Raw genomic sequence first — 15,437 nt, 5'->3', positions numbered from 1 at the left:
AAAGCATCCAAAGGAGGACTGAAAAGATCACAGAATCAGCTAGATTGGAAAAGATCTCAGAGATTATTGAGTCCAAACTATGACCTCATCAACTACACCAGAATAGTAAGTGCCACATCCAATCTTTCCATAAACTCCTTCAGGGACAGCGACACAGCCTGAGCAGCCCATTCCAATATCAAATCACCCTTTCTGTGAAAAAATTCTTCCTAACATCCAGAAATTCTAACCTAAGCCTCCCTGGCACAGCTGAAGACTGTGTCCTCTCATCCTGTCACTGGTTACCTGGGAGAAGAGACCAACCCCCTCTGGCTACACCCTCCTTTCAGGCAGTTGTAGAGAGTGATAAGGTCTCCCCTGAGCCTCTCTTTCTCCAGGCTAAACACTCCAGCTCCTTCAGCCATTCCTCACAGGAGTCCTCTATACCCTTCATCAGCTCCACTGCCATTCCCTGGACTCATTCTAGCACTTCAATGTCCTTCTTGAAGTGAGAGGCCCAAAACTCACACAGCACTCAAAGTATGGCTGAATACAAGGGAGAATCAATTGCCTACTCCTGCTGGCCACACTACTTCCAATATAGACCAGGATTCCATTGGCCTTCTCGGCCATCCTGGCTCATGTCCAGCTGCTGACCAGTATCCCCAGGTCCTTTTTCATCAGACAGGTTTCCAACCACTCTGCTCCACCCTGCAGCGCTGCATGAGATTGTTGTGGCCAAAGTGTAGGACCTGGCCTTGTTGAACCTCAGACCCATTGATCCAGCCTGTAGAGATCCCTCTGCAGAGCCTCTCTATCCTCCAGCAGATTGACATTTGCATCCAACTCGGTGTCACCCCTAAATTCACTAAGTGTAGAGTTAATCCCCTCACCAGATCATCAGTAAAAATACTAAACTGGGTGCAACACTGATCCCTGGGGAGTCCCACTGGAGCCAGACACCAACTGGCTGCAACACCATTCACCACACCTCTCATGGCCCAGCCATCCAGCCAGTTCTTAACCCAGCAAAGACTGCACCTGTCCAAGCTGTGGGCTGCCAGCTTCTCCAGGAGCATGCTATAGGAGTCAGTGTCAAAGGCTTCGCTGAAGTCCAGATGGTGAAAGGGGGAAGCCATACAAGGAGCTGCTTAGGTCACTTGGCTTGTTGAGCGTGGAGGAGACTGAGGAGAGACCTCATGGTGGTCTACAACTTCCTCCTGAGTAGAAGCGGAAGGCCTGGCACTGATCTCTTTTCTGAGGTGCCAAGTGACAGGACCTGAGGGAATGGCCTGAAGCTGTGTTAGGGCAGGTTTAGGTCGATTATTAGGAAAAGGTTCGTTACCTAGAGGATGCGCACTGAAACAGGCTCCTCCAGGAAGTGGTCACAGCACCAAGCCTAATGGAGTTCAAAAAGCATTTGGACAATACCTTCAGGTACATGGTGTGATTCTTGGGGCTGTCTTGTGCAAGGCCAGGAGTTGGGCCTCAGTGATTCTTGTGAGTCCCTTCCAACTCAGGTTATTCTATGATATAGGGTGGAAGGAAGAGAGCTCCACATGATTACACACATCAGGAGGTGCCTACAGCCAGCAGAAGCAAGCACAACATTCCTAACAAACCCAAATCCACTGAATTAACTTCTGTGTGCATCAGCTAGGACATAAGGCAAAGACTGTTATTCACCATGTATCTATGGGCATGCCAAAGGCTTTGTGCTCCTGGTTTTATCTAACCTCTGCTGGCAAGACCTGGTTTTCTAAGTCTCAGCATACAGTAGTTGCCATGTAAGTGTGTAACATCTAGACAAATGAGACTGCATCTCTTCACGATTTATGACTACAGGTAAATACACTTCTCACAAATGGAAGTGGAAAATCTTTTTTTCACCCCCTAAACATCTCTACTTCTTCAGGTTAACTACAGCCTTGTGAGGTACTGAGGTCTCCATTTTACATGAACTGTGGAAATAATGACAGAACTAGTAAGAAGTCTGTCTAAGGTAACAAGCAGAAACCAATATCAGTCATAACTACAGTGTGAGCCAGCAGCAGTCTGGTGCCAGTACTCATTTCACCATTATCTCCTCTCAGAAAATGTGACCAAAGCAACTGAAGAACGTCATCTCTCTGTGACAGCCCCTGAAGCTGGCCATCTGCATCCAGGAACACAGCTTGACACTGTATCACATGATCACCTGGATGCACATATTTGATATATCTAATGGCTGCTCGTTATTGCAATCCAGATGCCTATCATTAGTCAAAAAGGCAGGAAAACAGAGAAGAAAATGTGATGTGATGTAAGGTTTCCCTATAATAAGGAAAAAAAGTCAGGACAATACAGACTTTATTCCATACCTAACCACCTGTGAAAGAGTGTGAAACACCAGTCCCTCAAGGCCAATAGAGACTTCAGTTTGCTCCAGTGAGGTAGCCTGAAAGAGATGTCCACTTTTTTTTTTTTTTTATAACTTTAGGAAGAAAGTTATTTAAAGAAAGAAGCAACCCTTTTTTTTTTTTAATAACTTTGGGAAGGGGAAATGACCCATGAAGATTTCATAGACAAGGGTCACTGCACACTCCCTCCTGAGGAAGTGTTTAAAACCATGGGATACTTGAAGACACTTAAAGTCCCTTCTTCCCTTGACAGGCAGAATATTTAAATCAAGATACTACAATCATAGAAGGCCTGGGAATTTTTTTTTTTCCTTTTCTGACCAGATGACAAAAATTCCCACCCTGCACATCCCCCTTCTCTTGATGCTGCATGTACTCCTCTCACAGATTCCTAATGCTGTTACATGTTACCATGTTGAGGCATTACATCCAACATGATTCCAGTGAAGTCATGTTTTCTTTCAATTCTATGCCAACTATGAAAAATTAAGTTGGCCTAACCATCTAAATGTGGGATATTTCTCTTCAGCAGTCTAGTTTGACTACCAGGGTTCCAGAGCCCTGGATACTCACCTACATGATCACAGAACCTTTTAAATTACATGCCGCCATGAAGAATTCATAAGAACAATGAAACACTAACAAAACTTCTGAGCTTCACATGTCTACTTATACTGCTGTACATGCACCTGCTCATAGTAGTTGTGAGTGGCTTTTCACAACAAAACCCTCGCTCCAAGGAATAAACATTGAAAACAGATCCTTGCATGGCAGCATGATCCCTCTACATCGTAATTTTTCATAGGTGTATACAGGTATAGAGGAAACTACAAAGCAGCGGATTCTGGCATAGGAGATTACTTAGGCCAATCTACTGGAGTAAATCATTCCACCGGGTGCCTATCAAGCCACTCTATCACAGCCCTCCTCAGCTGGACAGGAGGAGACAAAACATAATTAAACGCTCATGGGTCAAGGACAGGAAAAAATCATTTAACAGCTACCATCATGGGCAAAAGACCCAACAGGGTAAAATAAATTTAATTTATTGCCAATTAAAATCAGAGTATGTTAATGAGAAATAAAAATCAATTCTTGAAATACATTCCCCCCACCTCTCTCTTTTTCCCAAACTTAATTTCACTTCTAATTTCTCTACCTCCTCCTCCTCCTGGAGCAGTGCAGAGGATGGGGAATGGGGGCAGCAGACAGTTCATCATGCATTGTCTCTGTCACTCCTCCCTCCTCAGGACGACTCCTCATACTCTTTCCCTTCTCCAGTGCTGTATCCCTTCCACAGGAGATGATCCTCCACAAACTTCTCCAACATGAGTCACACCAACAGGCTGCAGTTCTTCATGAACTGCTCCAGCGTGGGTCCTTCTTCTGAGTCTCAGGTCCTGCCAGGAGCCTGCAAACTTCCCACAAGGCCACAGCCTCCTTTGGGAATGGGGCCCTCCAGGGGTTGTAGGTGGATCTCTGCTACCGTGTGATTCTCCAGGGGCTGCAGGGGCACAGCTGCCTGACCCTGGTATTCAGCACAGGCTGCAGGGGAACTTCAGCCCTGGCTCCTGCAATATCTCCTCCCCCTCCTTTTGCACTCTCCAGGGCTGCTTCTCTCACATGTTCTCACTCCACGCTTCTATCTGCTGTTCTGCAGCAGTTTTTTTCCCCATCATAACTATGTAATGTCAGAAGTGTTCCCACTGCCACTGATGGGCTCGGCCTTGGCCAACAGCAGATTCAACTAAACAATATTGGTTATTCTCTATATTCACCTATAGATCAGGGCTTGCTTAGCTCCAACCTTATCAGCCCATGAAACAGTTTACCTAAATCTGCCTAGCTTCACAGCCTTAGAGATGTTCTAAGGTTGAGATTTTCTGTGGCTTTGCTCCCATATGACAGACAAACTTTCACCTAAAGCCTGAGGGAAATCCTAAGGATTTTGAAATCATGCAAGAAATAACTAAAAAGGAGAATACTCCCTTCCCTCTAGTTTTGCAAATGTGTCAACAAGACTTTCACTCATGAAGTTACAAAGAGCTTAATTTATTTATACAGCTGTGGAGTGGTACACTGATACCAGAAGGAATTCCTCACATCTTCCAGATCTTCTGTAGAAGAAGGTGAAGAAGGTCTTACAATAATTTATAGACTAAGCCTAGAACATCTACTTCAAGGCAGATACTCTTCATAAAGATTTCCAGTGTACATTTCATGACTGCAAGAATACCCCATTCCCTGCAAGAGGTGCTTATTTTACATTGTTCCTACCAACACGTTTTAGAGCTTTGATAAGTTTTTGTTTTGTGAATCACTGCATGATAAAGTATGAAGTAGCTGGGAGGAAAATAAAACCTAAATATTGCACAGGCATATTTGGCATGGAACAGCATGAGACATATAGCAACAAGCATCCTTTTGGTCTTGCATTTACACATTCCACCTGTTTTGTACTGCTCCATCAGGAAGGTAAGACAAAGAGGAGTTAGAACCCACTTTAACTAAAACTCACTGAAAATAAGAAGTCCAAAATGTCACATTACTTCACAGAGAGAGATTCCTCTCCCAATTTTTAAAAATATTTAAATCCAAGAAAAAAAGCACTAACATTTCTTTCCAAAAAATATTGAAGTACAGAAAGAAAACAAGTATTTTGAGAAGCTTAATTTTCATTTTTCCACTTTGCAATGCTTAGACATTTTTGCTGTTTCTGGTTTACACTGGAGCCAGTTAAATAAAAACTGTACCAATGGTTATTCCAGCAATATTTTCTCTACTTCATCGTGCATCACTAAGTGTTTCATGGTAAAAAATTCCCACCCCAAAACATAGCCCTGCAATTATGTTCAGCAGCCACATTTACTAATGGCAAAGGTTACCATTCCTGAATGCAAATTTACCTAGGTCCACTGTCAAAAGTAAGAGATTTACATTATTTTTAACACAATACAGTAAGTTCTGACTTTGCGTGAAATACAGACATAGCTTATAATAAAACTAAATATTGATGTGCTAGCTAAAAATAAAAGAGGAATAGAGGCAATTTCACACATACTGAATGACAATTGACAACCCCATGGAAATAAAATCTTTGAACATCTCTTCACTGAAAAAGAAAAATTCATTTTTCCTGTTTCTCTTGAAAACATAAGCTTAATGCTTTATCAGTGTTAGTTTACAATACGCATGGCTAAACACATTTAAAGAAACCTCTTCTAATATTAAATTGGACTAGTTATGTTCTTGGTACATGGAGATCGTTGAGGAGTAAAGCTGGAACAGCTCATGAACTCAAGAGATGTGGAGAGACAGCATTACACTTGCAGTCGCTTGCCAAAAACAAGCATAAAGAGAAAATCTGTTCCAAGCCCCCTGTGGCTACCAGACAGCAAAGCCCTGACGTGAAGGCTGAGATCCCCTTCAAGCAAAGGCCACCTCCACCCCACAGCTGCAGAATGTGTGTCTGGGCAGCCCAGAGACAGCCACAGCTCCTCAGACAACACCGACTGCAAGCGGCCGCATCAGGTGAACAGCCAGTCACAGGGCGTGAACAAGAGGGAAGATGACAGATCAAAGCTTAAGTCCAAGTGCTGAAGTCGCAGAAGAAACCTGAAATTTGTGTCCTATTGATGACCACTTGAATGAGTTCTATAAGGCTCCATTTCCTGTTCCAGTATCACCCGATCTCTTCACAACATTTTACAGCTGTGAAATTGGCCCCCTTTCTGCTGAAGGCAGGAGGGCCACCCAAAAAAAGGCTGCACACCCTGTCAAACCTCAAACTATGTCTTTTGACACAATAACAACAATGAAATAATATTTTATAACTATTAGAGTCTCTAGGATGAATCTCTCTGGACACAAAAGGATGCAAAAGGGATCTGTCACTTCTGACATTTGGAAACAAAATTATTTCACACAGTAAGTGACAGTCATTACAGGGCAATGTTAATTGCACTACTTATTCTGACACTGACCACAGATAATGCTCTGCAAAATAAAGGCAAATTAGTCACATTTATTAGAGTGTGAAAATCTTAAGACAGATGCTTTAATGGAGGGCCCAGTGCTTCAGCACAGTCCTTTGCTCACCCAGCTTAACCTGGTTAGATGCAAACAAGATGTGCTTTCATCAGCCTGGTGCTCTGCTATGGTCTCAGCAGCACCTACCACATCTTCCTCTTCAGGTGAGAGTCCCTCTGGCTCAGATCATAGGGGAGCAAGTGACACCCCATCTGCAGAAGGCCATCAATCTGTCTCCACACAGGCAAAATTCTGTTTTCCTGGAGACGAACTGATGCCAAGGGCTGTTATGCAGGCATGCCACTCATGCAAGACAATATGGTAGATCATGTTAAGCTGCTTTGAAGAGAACAAGGAATCCTCTCCACCCTTTGAACCATTTCTAACAGTGCCACTGCATTTTCTTTTGAGATTTTTAGCAAGGAAAAAAGCTGTCTCCTCTTTTAAGACTGGTTTCAAGGAAGCCAACATATGAAGGGAGATTAGACTATAAACTTCTGAAAGGGCACCTTTCTCCTATGCCACTTTGCTACTCCTTTCTTTCCTACTACTTGCACATTTTCCCAAAAGAGTCCTTCAAGCAGCTTTCAGGTTGCTCTACATATATATTCACATTAAAATAATATGATTTTTTTTCCATTTATATTTTCCAGTTTATTTCAATGAAAGCCTAGCTGCAAAGAGATTCTTATTTTAGAAAAAATACAGGCTGTTTCCATAAAACACAAAATACTAAATTTCTGTTCCGAAATAAAATGGTTCATGTAACAGCTTTCACTAAACTAAAAGGGTGTGAATTAAAACAAGCTTCATTATACTTGTGAAAATTAATCTCTCAGAGCCCCAAATGAAAGCACAGTTTGCTTTCTTCAAGCGTCTCTCAAGTAGTAATTTCCATAGCCAAGACACAGATGGTAGCAAATGGTGTTTTGTAAGAGACCACTCATTCCATTTTTTTCCTCGGTAAGGCAAACTGGAAACTGATTCATCTGCAACTCAAGCCATGCGTCATCTCAGTGACCAGTAGACAGGTGGGAGAAACTGAAACACAAATGGTACAAAAAACTACCAGTGGTGCAATGTTTAAACACAACTCAACTGGCAAAACCTCCCATAGCTCCCCTTGAGCTCAGCTCGAGACCCTTTCCTTCAAATCATGCAGTTTGTGTGTATCTGCACCTAGAACAGCACCTGCCTATCTCCGTGTAGAAGTCAATCTCCACTGCTTAGTCTCTTGAGATTTGCCTCATAGGCAAAACAAACCTACAGACAGAGTCCTGAGACACCAAAGGTATTTAAAACCTAATGAGGATGTAGATAGCAAGATCTTACTAATTTAGGAGCAAGAGTTTACATTAGCTAAATGGTCTCCAGGATTGGATCTCATTGCAGTAAATCAGGGTTTAAAAGCCTGGAGTTACCTTAAAAAAATGGAGTGCCATTCCTCCTGAGGCCTGGGACTAAGCTGGAGCTGGAGAGATCATTCAGCGCTCTGTGCTACCACCTGCAGTCCGTTTGACATTACAGGGACAGTCCTGCCATTCACCCTCTCAAGGGAACTGGTGTGAACCTGTCCCTTGTTGCACACTTAGATCTTAGGAAAGAATCAACACCTCCCCAAATAAAAGAATTAGGAGACACAAACAGAGTGAAGGGTGGTGGGAAGAATGCCTGGATCCAACAGCAAATCGGAACACAGGCTGCATTTACACCAGACGCTTTGCTTTCAGGATGGATGTTGGTGGGGTCTGCTGCCTGTCTTCCCGCTTGCCTTGTGTGGACAATCACATCTTTAGAATATGAAGCATCATTTTGGTAGAGAAGTGTTTTGTTAGAACTCTGTGGTTGGTCTCAGAATAAGACGTTCCGTTTTGCAAAAGTTTATTTGTTTTACCCACACACTTGCCTTGGTCTATTAAATTCAGAACTCCTACAACGGTATTCCCTTTCTTTGTTCCACCCTTTGCAGCTGCAGAACAGCATGATATTCATAAGAAAATAATGGGAAAAAAAACCCCCTTGGTTTGGTTTTCAAACTTTAACCTGCTAAAATTGTTTCCTGTTGGATATTTTTTTTCTATCATTGGAATCCAAACTCTTCAGGACTTACATATGACATGTTTCACACAAGGGGAGCTCAGGACCTTAGAGAATTTGGACTTTTATACACAGTTTTGTCATTATTGTTTGCAGATGAGGTACAGTCTTTAAAACTTTACTTAAAGTAAAAATGTAACTGGGACCAGGCTGTTTCCAACTGTTCAGCTGCTCACCTGTGACCAAAGCACTAAGCTTGGCTAACCTCTGTGCAAACAGCATTATGAAATGCAAAAACCTACTATCTTTGAAATCTACATACAAGAACTGCTCCAGATAAGGGTCACACCATCTCTCTTGATGTAGATTTATACAAATATATTGAGAAAGATTACTCTAGAATTTTAAAAATACCCAGCTTTACTCTTGTAGCATCTTTTAACTCAAATACTGCAACAGCAGTTCTCTGGCCTCAGAGAGCAACAGACTTCCCCAGGCATTTTCCTGGGGAAGGCTGTGAGAAGACCAGAGAAAAGAATGAGAAACAATTCATACCTCCACGTGCTGCACCTGTTGTGCACGTGTGGAATGTGTTATGGAGATTGTTTACCAAAGGGTGATTTCTTAATCGGCCACTGGTGATGGTGTTTGGATGGATAGACCAAGTAGGTCAGAGCTGTATCAGACTGTCTGCAAGGGTTACGAGTTTCTTAATAAGTACAGTATAGTATAAGATGATATAGTATGATATAGTAGAATAAAGTGATTGATCAGCCTTCTCAAATCATGGAGTCAATGCTAATTATTACCCGGCTGGAGGCCTGCAGCAACAAAATATAAATAGTAATACTGAAATGCAGGTTTTACATAAAGAATGAAGGAGAAACATTTGGGCAGGGATTCCAAAACAATGACTTGTGTAAAAAAACCACTTTGCTAAAAGTCCTGGTCAAGCCCTTATGTTTCTTCTTACCTAGTTTCCATACATAGAAGTATAGTCAGAGAATTTGGTATGATGGTAAATACAACACTATTTCTTAGATTATTTCTTAAGTCAGTAGGTGTCTTCTAAGTATCTACAGCTCTGCTGAGCAAATCAGAGATTTCACCTGACAGAAGGTGTTTCCAGCTCTGCCCCATTCTGGATGCCATTGCACTTCATAGAACTGATAGCATGCCTGGGTACCAAGTACCTCAGCTGATGCATTGCTTCCCCTCCACACTCAGCAAATCCAACTTCTCCGACAATCACTGCATTTTTGCCATCCTCACTAAGGATGGACAACACCACAAGTAGTTATGCATAGAGATAATGTGTCAAGCATCCTAGGCAGAAAGATACAGAAAGTAGTCTCCTGAGGTTACAGAACAGTCCCACACCCCACCCAGACAGGTTTCCCACTGCCTTCAGTGAGCTCAACACTGAGAAATGGTGGTTTCACCTAAATGGCAGAGGTCACAGCTCTCCCCTTCATCAAAAGAAGTGTGAATTATGAATGATCATTCATTTAAAGTAAAAACTCTTCCAAAATAACTAGTTTTAAAACTGCATTTGTATTCCCAAGAAAGAAATTTAGTTTTCTAACACTTTAGGCTTTTCTTATAAAAAATCCTTGATTTCACATCCTAGAACTCTTAAGGTTTTTCCACTAGTAAATCAATCTAATTTCATTAGTCCTTGATTATATCTACCCTTCCAATTCCAAGCAAAAGCAATGTATTATCAGTTAACAGATATTCTTAAAATCTTTTGTGTGTGTGTTATTCTATTAGGAATGGAACTAGCACAGTTAAAAATATCTAGCACAATTGATTTATCTGTGCCTCTCTGGTGAAAAATGTCCATCTGTAGCTTCCTGAGCCACAGGGACACTGTCCTTCACTCTAGTAAATCTCTGAAAATATATCTCCAGTGGGGAATTCTTCTTTGCAAAAAACACCATAACATCAAAAAGTCTCCCCATACAAAAAGATTATTGCCTAGTTCCCTAAGTTCAAGACTGCATACATCTTTTACATATCAAGACAAGTGTTGGCCATCTCTTTATTCCTTTTCAGCTGAGGAGTAACAGAAATCTGAGCAACTAAGGTAAGATTTTATAAGTCCTCAAGCCACAGAGAATCAGAAACTTGTGCATGTGACATGTCATTCTTTCAACAGACCAGCTAAGGATGATGCTACTGAACACTGTAAATACTGTCTATTTGTTTGTGGGTTTTTTCATAGAAATACATGCAGGGTTTACCAATTTTATACTTTGAAAGGGGTCTAAAATAGCAAACAAAGACCTGAAGTCCTCAAATACATCTTCTAAAGGTACCAGGCCTGAATTTTTGTCCCTTAAGTGTGACTCACAGGGAATCAACTCTATCTCTTAGTTTAGTGTTGAGTGATGATAATTAGAGCCGAGTTCTGGCAACTTTAGATGACTACAAGACATTAAATCTGGGAGCCCCAAAACAATCTACCTGACAAGGAGCAATAAAATAGTTTTTCTAGCAGCCGAGGCACTCTAAGAGAAAGTTCTGAAGGATACCTGCACTTGATAACTACATGCTCAGAACTCAACTACTCTAACAGAACGAGTCCTTCAGTCTGCAGGAAAAAACCTTCCCCAACAGCCAAACACACCTCCCCAAAACCCGAGTGGGATCCAGGACGGAAAGCCTGACTAAGGCGAGAAGTCTGAGATCGTTTTCCCTGGGGCCTGGACGCCCTGTTCGAGGACTCCCCTCGGCGACGTCGGCGCGATGCTGAAGGGGACCGGCGGCCCCGAGGCAGCGCCCGGCCCCGCTGCGCGCCCGGAATGCTCCCACTGCGAAGCCGCCGCGGTGCTCGGAACGGAGAGCCCCGGAGGGAAAGCGATCCCCGCTGCGTCCCGACACGCCGGCAAGGGACGCCCGGAGACCCCCTCCCAAAGCGATGCTCAAGCCACAGCGGGGGCGCTCCTTCCCCGAACTTCAGCCCCACGCCACGGCTTGAAGCGCTGCCCTCGGGGCCCGCGCACACGCGAGGATGCCCAGGCGGTCCCGCTGCAGCAGTCCCGGGGCGGTAGCGGCGAGCCGCACCGCACGCTGCCGGAACGCCCCCGGCCGGCCCCGCCAGCCACTTACCCCACAGCAGCAGGACGGGGAGGTGCCGCCGGCGGCTGCCCTGCGCCTCCATCCCGGCGCGGGCGGCAGCAGCGGCGAGCGACCGCGGGGGACGGAGCCCGCATGGGGCGGCCGGTCCGCAGCCACACAGGGCCCGAACCCGCCTCAGCCCGCCCGCCGGGGAGGTTCCTTCTCATGCCTCGGCGTCCAGCCCCGGGCGGCGGCGGCAGCGGGGGCGGGCGCGCAGGGGAGCGGCTCCCCCGCCCCCGGGGGCTCCCAGCGGCGGCGGGGCGGGCCCGGCGGCCGGGCCGAGTGGGGCCGGGCACGGGTGAGCGTGGGCCGTGTGTGGCCGCGGGAGCGGGGCCGTGCCGCCCGCTCCCCCAACATCCGCGGCAGGAGCGGTGCCGCTGCCGACCCATCGGTCTGTGTGGCTGCCTGGGGAAAGGCACCTACCCTGCACGGGGAAGGTTCTGGTCCTAAGTGTCCGAGGGATTCAGGAACTCTTCACCTCTTGCCTGGGAGCCAGAGCAGCTTCTCTCATCACAACATCCTGGCTGTGAGGGTGAAGGCGTGAAGAGCTGGAGGGCCGCCTGTGTTAGTCCACCTGCAGCCCTTGCATGGCACCGACGTGTTGGTGTGCTCAATATTTACAGCTGAACGTGGCAGTGAGCTGGCCTGACCCCGCACAGACCCAGAGCAGCCTGGAGCTCTAAGATGCTAAGTGTATTTTTATGTTGAATTTCATCTTTGCCTGTCTCTTTTCAGAGATGGTACAGCTCCTGATTTTCATCAATATTTAAAGGCTGTGTTCCTGGAGCTCTCTCTCTAGGAAATTAGCATCTCCATCAAGAAACACCAGACTCGGAAGCTGCTAAAGGCAACTTTTTCTTACCTAAAAATAGTAGTATTGCTCAGTAACAAAAACCCAGACTGTTCCTCTGGGTACATGGACACTCCACCTCAATAATGGCCTTTTAGTAGAACATTAAATCACTGCCATTATTAAAGGTCAAATGTACCATAAAATTTCAAATTTTAAAAGATATTTTCAAGCCACACACAAGAACAAAGGGTACTTTTATGTATTAGTCAGGTTGTTAACTTTGTGTGTTTGCCTAGCACAGTGCTCCAAACACTTTTGGAGACTGGGACCCCAACACAGGAGCAGAATTATGCAACATGTGCCTTTGTAACCACTGTTGAAGTACACAACGTTTGTCTGATTTATGCTGAAGGAAATTGAAAACTGTGGAAACCACAGAGAAGGCTGGGAATCCAATGTTGAAACAACTCTGCAGATATTTATGTGTGTCACTTAGAATGAACCTCCTATCACTTGTGCGCCACTTCTTCCACTTGGCTGGAAGCAAATCTTGTAAAATACCATAAACCATAAATAAACCATAGCTCAGGGAGATCATCTTTCAGCAGAGGGGCTGCCATTTCTGTTTTGCAAGGAGTGTTTGCAAGCTGCCCCTGCCAGAAGGAGCTGCAGCAAAGTGACAAGCGTGAAGGCACATACACCACAGGCTTGTTATACCATCTATAGCATCCTTTCTAACTGTAAGATCTTGATTTCCATCACAAATTCCATTTCTTGCAAATCTGAAAATACAGTTAGTATTTTCAATAATTTAGACTGATTTCCAGGAGGTTAAGCATCATGCTTTATATGCAATATTATATGTTTAAAATGTTTAAAAAGTACAGTATATTATACAGTATAAAGACAGTATTTTTTGTAACACACATGGAGATAATACTGACAAGTATTTTTACATCAATTGCATTTGTTTTCTTCTCCTGTTTCAGATGAAAAACTGGCAAAGTGAGTGTTGCTTCTTCCAGCATTTCATCCAACATTTCAAGATTCAGCACGTACTTCCCATTTTGTGCTTGCAGCACATAGTTTAAAGCTGCAAATGGTACCTCTGAGGTAGAATAAATAGATAGAATTTATAGGTAAATGCACTAATGCAGCATGTTTCATTGGATCACAAGCCAGCTGTGCTAGGTGATATCTGCAGCAATGTGGTTTAAAATTACTAAGTCTGATTCACACTTGAACAAAACAGTGACAGCGTTAGAACGGTCAGCAAGATGGTTCAAAAATCTTTGGCAGTTTGCAGTTTTTCAGTAAGACTGCCTACTCCCCCCAGCCCCATCATATTGCAGTAATGTGAACAGATTCGCTCCAGAATCACTGCAAACAACCTTTTTTGCTCTGCAAATCTGCCTCGGTAGCATCATGTACCTACATCAGTAGCAGAAATCCAATTCACCTTCAAATAAGAAATTCTGTAAATGCCCTTTGCTGTACAGAGCTCTGAATCCCACCCCTGACACAGACACTAAGAGTGACCTCAGAACCATAGTCTGTTTTAATTTCCAGACATACAGCCTTCAGAGATCACACTGACACCTTCTTAGGTATCCTGAAGACAGTGCTGCAATCACATTACTTCAGGTATTTTCTAAAACACTTAAATCTGCTGACAAGACACTGAGTAAAAGAAAATATAGCAGTAGACATGTAGGTAGTTGTTTCAGTATGGCAAGTTCCAGGGGAGTCCATGGTGAGAAGACATGGAAGAAGTCAAGCAGCTCAGGACAGGTATTATTGCCAGTACTACAGGGTTCAGAATGGTGCAGGATAAGGTAATAAACTTTCTTGCTCCAGAATTTAACTGATTCAACAGAAACTGGAAAAAAAAATTTAGGAAAAAGCTGGACACATTATGCTACAGAAAACAATATTGCCTTTCCTTGTCACCTCGCAAATGGCCCAGAGAGAGGGGCTGCTTGCCTGTGTGGAAGGACTTTGCCCAGTGTCAGATGAAAGCTTTCTTCACCTCTTCCTAGCACAGCACTTTTGTATAAAAAGCACATTAAGATTTCAAGACCACGTTTTAATGGGATTGCTTCCTGGATTGCTTTGAAAAAGTAGGTTCAGTTCGCCTGTGGTTTTCAACTAAAGTAGGTCATCCTTCCTATTTAGTGCTCCTAGAAGCAAGCCATTCCTGCTCCAGAAATTAAAAAAAAAAAAAAAAAAGGATCTGCAGGTTATTAAAATAATTCCTCTCTTTTTACCAGCAATATAGAAATGTATAAACATGATAAAACACACATCCCAGTTAAAAAACAACTTCTTTCTGTGAGTCAAAGGCCTCACTGTCAAAGGCCTCATTGTGGTATGTTGACTGCACATAATACCCAAATTTAGTTTACATCAGTCAGATCTGATGAGCTGAAACTCTTTACGCCCATATTACCTGAAGTGAAGGAGGAGAAAAAAGAACAATTTTTTAATGTAAAGATCTGAGACTTTTTAACATAAGAGCAGTCATGGAATACAGAAGTACACAAATATTTTGCCAGCCTTCTAAAACTTAAATTTTAAGCCATGTATGGTTGTGCTCTGTGATTTCAGCAGGGTTTCTGTGTTCAGAGCATCTAGGGAGTGTTCACATATTTCAGACTATTTCAAAAGTGCTGAGCTGTGAGTATTTAGCACCTCTAGGACCTCTAAGCGCCTCTTATTTTATATACCTACCTCTGACATGACAGCCTTCCCACTGCACAGCATGTGGGCTTTGTTTGGAGGAAGTGGAATACGCAATTACTCGGTTTCCGTACTAGTTTCTAGTACAGTAAATTGTTTGAGTAAAAAAAAAGCCAAAACAAACAAACAAACAAAACACACTGAAAACAAGGTGCCATCAACACCAACACCTACCAAATAAAAATTACACAAGTGTCATGATGCAGGTCAAGGGAAAGCAGACAAGTTTTATGGAATGATAGCAAATGCCTCTTCCCTCTTCTGGAGAGAATCTCCACAGTCAAGGATCCTCCACCGAGGCACCCACCCCTTGTTTTACAGCCAGCAGTGCAAAACCC

At 43.6% G+C, this 15,437-nt stretch overlaps 1 protein-coding gene across 2 annotated transcripts in view; it reads right to left on the bottom strand.

Annotated features, from left to right (window-relative positions):
- The window catches only part of RAMP3 (receptor activity modifying protein 3), a 51,119-nt gene extending 39,032 nt beyond the window's left edge, over window positions 1-12,087 (bottom strand). The window contains exon 1 of one of the 2 annotated variants that reach the window (XM_064705069.1): window positions 11,991-12,087. Coding sequence is in view for 1 of the 2 variants with exons in the window: in XM_064705068.1 (XP_064561138.1) it covers window positions 11,559-11,610 (52 nt within the window). In the remaining variant the exon portion in view is untranslated. Of the gene's footprint in view, window positions 1-11,558; window positions 11,843-11,990 lie in introns of those variants that run through there. The other variant, XM_064705068.1, reaches the window with a different exon arrangement.
- Window positions 12,088-15,437: the final 3,350 nt, after the last annotated feature.

The sequence above is a fragment of the Zonotrichia leucophrys genome, chromosome 2, assembly GCF_028769735.1.
Source record: "Zonotrichia leucophrys gambelii isolate GWCS_2022_RI chromosome 2, RI_Zleu_2.0, whole genome shotgun sequence".
Lineage (NCBI taxonomy): Eukaryota > Metazoa > Chordata > Aves > Passeriformes > Passerellidae > Zonotrichia > Zonotrichia leucophrys.
This window is presented reverse-complemented; position numbering and strand designations above follow the sequence as displayed.